We start from the raw sequence: 9,354 nt of genomic DNA on the forward strand, positions 1-9,354 counted from the left end.
ACATAGCATGCATTTAGGCGCCTGGTGTTAGCAGTCGCGTCTAAACAGTATGTGTTAAAATAATCTGATCAAGTCCATTTTTTTGGAATCATCAACCTTCGTCAAATACTTTAAGAAAAAATAAGTTGTGAAAAAAAGATTGGTTAAAAATATATTTGCTTATAAAAACTTTAAAAATTTAAATTAAAAAAAAAATTCTCAAAATCTCTTTCACATCTATAAACCTCTCTACCCTCAAATTTTCACGCAAAAATTCGAACTTGACTGAAATCCGAGGTCCAGTTAAGAAATTTTCACCCATATATAAGATATAAATGTAAGGGTCAAAATACGCCAAAAATATCATCTTTTACTAGCGGTCTTTAGAATAAGTGAAGCGAAATTCAATGCTAGGTGAAAAACAAACAGACACTAAAGGATTTTTAAAAATTTTGAAAATTGTGCCAGTTATACAGCATGAAAATGTTGGTTGTGAGGGTTTTTAAAAATTTATATTTTTGGAAAATAATTTAAAAATTTTTAAATTTTCACCAAAAAAAATCTAAAAATTTTCTTGAATCGATATTCAGTAATTACGTACTTTTGGAAAATATTGTCTTTGCGATGGAAAAGAGGTGCCGAGTATTGGTAGAAATTTAAGTGCCACTTTTTAGACACCGGATATTCTCCCTTGGGGTGTAGTCGTTGTGCTGGGTATGCAGTTACAGTTGCACGGCTATACTCAATCCCGACTCTTGCGTCCTCGATCGCGCACTCTAGGCAACGTGAGTGATCCATGTGCGAGATGCGGCAACCAATCCGATTCGAGCCTTGGGTCACGGCAGAAAGAGAGGGAGCTTCAGTAAGGCCACTCCGACTTATTCGGTTTAAAGGCTCACTGAAGTCTGCAGCGTCTGTTCACCGGTAGGTGCGGCTGCAAGCGGCTCGCTATATAAACTGTATTCGGTTGCGAAACCACCCCCGGACCAGCAATGGGTTGTGCGCTGGGTTTGGGACTCGCCACGTAAAATCAGGCTCCCATGAAAAATCCAAACAAAGCCTTGGATGAGAACCCCCCTTTTGATGACGACCACGGCAAACATTTAAAGGACTACGATTTGAGGGCATGCACCTGGAATGTCCGGACCCTTAATGGGGAAGGTGCCTCTGCCCAGCTGGTTGATTTCCTCGTAAGAACAAAAGCTAACATCACTGCCATTCAAGAAATGCGTTGGACGGGGCAAGGAATGCAATGCCTGGGGCTTTGCGACGGATTCTACAGCTGCCATGTAAAGGAGCGCAAATTCGGTGTTGGATTTGTGGTGGGAGAGAGACTCCGTCACCGAGTACTGTCGTTCCCTCCGGGGACGAGCGTCTAGCCACAATCCGCATCAAGGCGAGAATCTTCAACATTTCGCTAATCAGCGACCATGCCCCGACGGAAGAGAAGGACGAGGCGTCCAAGGATCTTTTCAATGAGCGCTTGGAGCTCACATACGAGCGTGGCCCCCGCCATGATATCAAAATCGTGCTTAGCGACTTTAATGCCAGGGTAGGCAAGAAAGGGATCCTTGGAACCACCGTCGGAAAATTCAGCCTCCACCACGAAACGTCCGACAATGGACTGAGGCTGATCGACTTCGCCGGGGCCCGAAACATGGTAGTATCCAGTACTAGGTTCAAGCATAAAAAGATCCACCAAGCTACGTGGCTGCCTCCAGATCGAAAAACGAGAAATCATATCGATCATGTTGTGACAAACGGAAGGCATGCCTCCAGCGTTTTGGACGTACGTACACTCCGAGGGCCAAACATTGACTCGGACCACTATCTTGTTGCAACCAAGATACGCAATCGCCTCTGTGCAGAAAAAATTGTGCGCCCAAAAATACAAGGAAAGCTTAACGTCGAAAAGCTGCAATCACAACAGACGGCCAATATATTCGCTACTCGACTCTCACACCTGCTCTCAGAGAGCACTCTACGAAAATCCGACATATGCGAGCAGTGGAACCTGTTCATTAAGTACCGCCGCCGAAGAAGTAGTCTGATTCCAGCGAGCCCGAAAGAATAACTGGTACGATGAGGAGTGTCGAGAAGCTGCAAAGAAAAAAAATCCGCCTATAGGGCCACGCTGCGATCGGGCGTAGCGCGAGCCATGTCGGACCATTATAGGGAACAGAAGAAGGAAGCGAGACGTATTTGCCGCAGTAAGAAGGGAGAGGACGAAGTACATGAGTGGGCAGAGCTTGAAGTGCTGGTCGACAGGAAAAACGCCCGAAAATTTTATTAGAGAGTAAGGCGACTTACAGAAGGTTTTAAGGCCAGGGCGAACTCTTATAAGAACAACAATGGCGACCTAGTAACTGATGTCCAGAACATACTTAAATTATGGACGGAACACTTTTCCATCCTACTGAATGACAACAACTCTGAAAGTAGTGGAGAAGATGAACCCGACCCCCCGGTCGATGATGACGGAGTCGATGTTCCACCACCTGACTACGACGCGGTAATAATAACAATAGCGCGCTTGAAAAACAACAAAGCTGCTGGAGCTGACAGCCTGCCACCTGTGCTATTCAAGTACGGCGGCGAGGAGTTCGTAAGGTGCATGCATCAACTCTTATGCAGAATATGGTCAGATGAACGCATGCCCAACGACTGGTATTTAAGTGTGCTCTTCCCAATCCACAAGAAAGGCGACCCCGCCATTCGCGCCAGCTACGGGGGATCAGCCTTCTAAGCATCGGTTACAAGATCTTATCGAGCGTGTTGTGTGAAAGGGTGAAGACCACCGTCAACGAACTGATTGGGCCTTATCAGTGTGGCTTCCGGCCTGGCAAATCCACCATAGACCAGGTATTCATAATACGCCAAATCTTGGAAAAGACTCGCGAGAAAAGGATCGAGACTCACTATCGACTATTTGTCGACTTCAAATCCGGTTTTGAAAGCACTAAAAAGAGTGGCCTATACGCCGCGATGTCTGAATTCGGCATCCCCTCGAAATTGATACGGCTGTGTAAAATGACGTTGCGCAGTACCAGATTTGGGAAAGACCTCTCCGATCCGTTTCCTACCAAACGAGGTTTCAGACAAGGTGAGTCCCTTTCGTGTGATTTCTTTAATCTGATGTTGGAGAAGATAATAAGAGCTGCAGAGCTGAACCGCTCAGGAACAATTTTCTACAAGAGCATGTAATTGCTGTCGTACGCCGATGACATCGCCATCATCGGTAGCAAGGACCGCGAAGTCTGTTCTGCCTTTACCAAGCTGGATAAGGAAGCAAAGCAAATGGGTCTGGTGGTAAACGGGGACAAGACAAAGTATCTCCTGTCATCAAACAAACAGTCAGCACATTCGCGCCCTGGCACGTTACTATTTATTGACTGCAACAATTTCGAGAACGTAGAGAATTTCGTATACTCGGGAAGTATGGACAATGACAACATCCGATGAGGCGGCTCTTGGAGTATTCGGGAGAAAGATGTTGGAGGCCCCCACTGCGTTGGAAAGACCAAGTGGAGAAGGACTTGGCTCACTTTGCATTTCCAATTTGCGTCAGTTGGCACAGAAGAGAAACGACTGGCGTGCTTTGTTGAACTCAGCTAGTGGATTGGGATTTTCCACACGACTAATGTCGCATATCAACTGGAATTGTTTAGGCGCGTGTGCTAACACCAGGCGCCTAAATGCATGCTATGTACTGCTGCATGTGCAAAAATTTCCTTTATGCAATTTATGAAATATTTGCACATGCACTTCTCAACTGCCATGTAATTTAACTTTCTTAAGTTCTAATTAGACGGCACTTCAAAGTATGCTCAGCCTAGTCTGATGCATCCTCCGGACACTGCTTCCGGAGTTTTTTGAGGACTCTGCATGGCTTAAAACCTTGCAGAGGTGGTAATAGTTGATTACCATTGGCCACAGTGCCTACCCACTACACTACACTAAATGCAAACATACTGGTCTCCCCTCTCACTGAGTTATTCAGGAATTTTACCAGCAACATTTTCATCGGTGTTTAAAATTTTGTACCTTACGGACTGGCTAAATTCGAACCAAAGACTGTCTGTAGAAACTTACAAAAGCTCATGGAGGAAAACTTTCTTGGATGAAATTATTAAAATAAACACTTATGTATTTCTTACCTCGTTATTAACTGAAGATTTTGGAGACAAACGATTAACAAATTCGAGGAATTTGTTTTCGTATAATAATTTAATGCGCTGCTCTTAAATGATTTGACAATGTTGTTGTGTTGTCATTAAAATTCATTTCTCTACCACACTTTTCACATTTCACCTAAATTTTATTGGGATTTTTTTTTTTTTAAATACGACCAAACAGCACTCCGCGCCATTGTTAGAAGATCAGTTTAAATTTAAGAGACGTCACAGTACATATGTATGTGACTAATCAAATGCATTCTCATCCAATTTTTCTTCAACAGTTTGCTTTACTCTCGATTTCATGCTTCTCTATTGCTTTCGCTGAAAATGTGGCGAATATTAGTGATAGCTTGGCTGTGGAAACAACCGTCGATACAATAAAGGTCACTACAAGCCTGGCACCTGAGACGAAAAGTAAAACGGGAAAGCGTGATTCTTCTGATCAAATTGGTGAGTAAAACATATTTATAAGCTTTTTTTAACATACATATGAATGTACATACATAAGTATTCTACTCAGGGCCAACAACTTTTACACTCAAGGAGGATGAGCCCTTTAAACCAATAACTGGTGCAACTAATCATCAACAATTGCAAATTCCGCCACAGCAATTTCAGTCTCAGTCATTAACGAGCACCTTTCAGCCTACTACAGTACGTCATGTGGCCGAAGAGGCGGCTCCGCAGGTAAAAGTCTATTTATTACATTCTTGTGTACACAAGTAAATACATAAATACGCATACATATGTTATACATACGAACCATAGTTGCCAACTTGGTGCTTTAAGCACTAGATTTAGTGCTTTTTGAAAATTAAAACGCCAAAGAAAAATGCTTTAGTGCAAGTGCCTTTTTTAGTGCTTTTTTCTGAACTCAATATTTTCACAGATAGTTAAAACATAAAATTATTTGAAATATTTAAAGCTGTGGCGGCACTGAATTTACAAGAATCTACAAATTTAAAGCCGAAGTGCAAACCCACGTTCTTGTTAAATTGTATTCGCCTTGAAAATGCTAGTACACAGGTAATGGTGTTTTCGTTTCTACCAAAAAATTTCGCATTTTCGGGTTCGATTCTAAATTAAAGGCAAAGGGTGAGAAAAATTTGTGTTCGTTTCTTAAAATGTCACACTCTTGTAAGGCAAGAAGCTTTGCCAGGGGTGAGCTAGACAAGGACAAGAAGCAAAAACATGTCATCTTAAAGGGTTGAGTGTAACATCAAACTCATTTTGCACCGGGAAAGGGCAAAATTTTTTGGAAGAAACGAAATCACCATAAGTTAAGTATTTCTTTTCTAGTTATTTGTACATATTTTGATTGATTACACAGTTCGACAAAGTTTGACTTTTTCAAAACGCATGGTATCTTGTACATATTTTGGTGTTGAATCCAAATATGGTCGCAGAATTGTTCTAGCAAGTGAGATATCCTAACCTCAAAGTGCCAAAAACATGGTTTTTTTCGATATTTGAGATTATATTAGTTGTGTTTAATGAGACCGAAAAAAGTGCAGAGCAGCTCAAGTTAGAGCAGAATCGAGCAGCTGTCAGAAACAATAGAGCAAGTTGGATCAACTCAGGTCAGAAATCTCATGAAACACTTTTCAGGCAGAAGTTCTCAAAACAGTTGCTTGCTCTAAGTTATTCCATCAAAAAAGCTGGTACAGAAAATCGTGCGCTAAGTTGCTCTAGTTCCACTTAGCGCAGACTCATGAAACAAAAATTAGAGTAAGTTAGAGCAAGAAAAATCCTCATGAAACACAATTTTATGAGATTTCTTAACCTGGCGTCACCTAGAGCAGCTCATTAAACACAACTATTATGAAAACAACAATTTTTTTTCTACTTAGGGCATCATTTAGTATGAATCTTCCCCTTTAAAATTAATTTTAGTTGGTTGCGATTCGATTTTTCTTTCTCGAGGTATGTATACCAGTTTTAATGTGCAGTACTTCGGTATTATAAGTAATCATGGCATGGGTGGAGGCTGTTCAATCGTTATGAAATCGAAGAAGTTTTGTGTATTGATTTATACTTGTAAATATTGTTTATTTTTTTACTTTTGTTAAGTACAAACTGTTAGGAAAAAGTATCCTTTCATTCAAAAAAATGTAATGCTTTTAGTGCGGTAAAACGCTTTTTTTTCCAAGTTTTGGTGCTTTTTGAAACTCAAAAGTTGGCAACACTGATACGAGCAATTTGAAAAGTCAGTGACTTTTTGAATTTCTCGCGCAGTAACTCTAAAAAGTAGTTTACTGAGTTCCGTTGTGGTGGTACCAGCACAAGTTCAGATCGTCCAAAGAGATCGTCATGCTAGAAATTGTCTAAAAAATCCATGGAATGTCATTTGACGATCGGAGAATGAAAGTGTGTGAAGTTGCTGAGGCTGTAAGCATCTCAACTGAGTGGGTACATAACATCTTACATGAACATTTGGATATAGGGTTGCCAAAATTTTCTAAGAAATTTATAGTACTTTTTCAAAAATATCTGAAAAAATATAGTACACTTCAATTATATAGAGTATTTTTTTTTAAGAAAAAGTAAAAATGCTTTTTAAGTGTATATCTTTTTCTTTCTTATGTATTTCCGCTATAAAAAATATATTTCTTTGAAAGTATCATATGCTTTATCGCAATCAATATATAAATTAATATAAATCAAAAGTTAATTTTTTATTAATGAGATATTCGCTTTATTTCTCTCATCTCACCATTTCACAATCTTAATAGAAAAAACTCTTTCTGTGAATGCCGAAGTTGTAGGAAAATAGAGCATAAGCGAAATTATTTTAAGTAAATTTGGTAAATCTTTTGTCATTTTTGATCTGTGGACCCTTTGTTTGAAGGGTTGTGTTTTTTTAATATTGCTATTTCAGTATAAATTCATACACTTTAAAACATTTCTTTCTTGAAAATTTCTGAAATATGTATATTTATATTTACAACTGAAGAAATATCGTTTTTTTTGGCATACTATATTTTTTTCCAACAGCGCTTGCTAACACTCGACCATAAACGCAACCGAGTGACCATTTTAACAGGCCAACCTAATATTCACACACGACGGCAATTTCCTGTAAAAAATTTCTTATGCACATACAAGTTACAACATACAACCGAAAATTGAACGGCGTACGTAAAAAGCTAACTCAAATTCCAAGATTTATGTTGCGTGACATTTCGGTTGCCGTTTGTGCTCATGTGACATTTTGGCGCTACTAAGAATTAAATTTTGTTCAAGAAACTTCTGTAAATTAGACAGAAATGCAACTCTGACAAATCACGCACGCAAATTTATTGTAAAGCAGTGGCTGCAGGCGTACCGTCCGGATAGATAATGAGGCTCTTAGTCCATCATTCACGGACAAATTTAAATTTCAATTTATTTGATATCGTTTATACATTAGTACATCTACTTGTGAAAGTATGTATGTATGTATGTGCCAGGTTGCAGTCTAAACGGACAGACAGAATCCAACAAAATTTTGACAGAGTATTGCCATGACACCTGGGCCTATATTAGGATGAAAAAAATTGGGATCCGACAAGGGGGCGTGCCACCTCCCATAGACGTGAAATTTTTAATCAGCCATACTTCCAGACCATAAGTCACATGAACTTGAAACTTGATATGCAGACATGCCAATGGTAGATGCTTATAGGCGGGTATATATAATCGAGTTTGTAGAAGGGGCGTGGCACATCCCATCAGCTATAACTTCGGAACCATAAGTCACACGAACTTGAAATTTGGTAGGCAGACATATCAATGGTAGGTGCTTATAGGAGGGTATATATAAACGAGTTTGCAAAAGGGGGCGTGGCACATCCCGTGGGCGTGGAATTTTTTATCAGCTATAACTTCAGAACCATAAGTCACACGAACTGGCAATTTGGTTTGCAGACATATCAATGGTAGGTGCTTATACGAGGATATATATAAACGTGTTTGTAAACGGGGGCGTGGCACATCCCATAGGCGTGGAATTTTTTATCACATATAACTTCGGAACCATAAGTCACACGAACTTGAAATCTGGTATGCAGACATATCCATGGTAGGTGCTTAGACGAGGATATATATAAATGAGTTTGTAGAAGGGGGCGTGGCGCATTCCATAGGCGTGGGATTTTTTATCAGCTATATCTACGGAACCATAAGTCCCACGAACTTGAAATTTGGTATGCAAACATATCAATGTTCGGTGCTTATACGAGGGTATATATAAACGAGTTTGTAAAAGGGGGCGTGGCACATCCCATAGGCCTGGATTTTTTTATCAGCTATAACTTCGGAACCATAAGTCACACGAACTTGAAATTTGGTATGCAGACATATCAATGGTAGGTGCTTATAGGAGGGTATGTATAAACGAGTTTGTAAAAAGGGGCGTGCCACATCCCATAGGCGTGGAATTTTTTATCAGCTATAACTTCGGAGCCATAAGTCACGCATCGAACTTGAAATTTGGCATGCGGACATACCAATGGTAGGTGCTTATAGGAGGGTATATATAAACGAGTTTGTCAAAGGGGGCACATCCGATAGGCGTGGAATTTTTTATCAGCTATAACTTCGGAACCAAAATCACACGAACTTGAAATTTGGTATGCAGACATATCAATGGTAGGTGCTTATACGAGGGATATATAAACGTGTTTGTAAAAGGGGGCGTGCCAGATCCCATAGGCGGGGAATTTTTCATCAGCTATAAATTCGGAACCATAAGTCACACGAACTTGAAATTTGGTATGCAGACATTCCAATGGTAGGTACTTATAGGAGGGTATGTATAAACCAGTTTGTAAAAGAGGGGCGTGGCACATCCAATAGGCGTGGAATTTTTCATCAGCTATAACTTCGGAACCATAAGTCACACGAAGTTGAAATCTGGTATGCAGACATATCAATGGTAGGGGCTTATAGGAGGGTATAATTGTAAAAGGGGGCGTGGCACATCCCATAGGCGCTGAATTTCTTATCAGCTATAACTTCGGAACCATAAGTCTCACGATCTTGAAATTTCGTATGCAGACATTTCAATGGTAGGTGCTTATAGGAGGGTATATATAAACGAGTTTGTAAAAGGGGGCGTGGCACATCCCATAGGCGTAGAATTGTTCATCAGTTACAACTTCGGAACCATAAGTCACATGATCTTGAAATTTGGTATGCAGACTAAGGACGTTCCGAT

The 9,354-nt window shown here is 40.3% G+C and overlaps 1 protein-coding gene across 1 annotated transcript in view; it reads left to right on the forward strand.

The window, feature by feature from the left end:
* The first annotated feature begins 3,424 nt into the window (after positions 1-3,424).
* The window catches only part of LOC118755001 (chromatin modification-related protein eaf-1-like), a 65,752-nt gene continuing 59,822 nt past the window's right edge, over positions 3,425-9,354 (forward strand). The window contains exons 1-3 of the mRNA XM_036489865.1: positions 3,425-3,454; positions 4,439-4,607; positions 4,678-4,844. Of these exons, the coding sequence (XP_036345758.1) occupies positions 3,425-3,454; positions 4,439-4,607; positions 4,678-4,844 (366 nt within the window). The remainder of the gene's footprint in view (positions 3,455-4,438; positions 4,608-4,677; positions 4,845-9,354) is intronic.

The sequence above is a fragment of the Rhagoletis pomonella genome, unplaced genomic scaffold (assembly GCF_013731165.1).
Source record: "Rhagoletis pomonella isolate Grant_MI unplaced genomic scaffold, Rhpom_1.0 Rhpom_scaffold_00002, whole genome shotgun sequence".
NCBI classification, from domain to species: Eukaryota; Metazoa; Arthropoda; class Insecta; order Diptera; family Tephritidae; genus Rhagoletis; species Rhagoletis pomonella.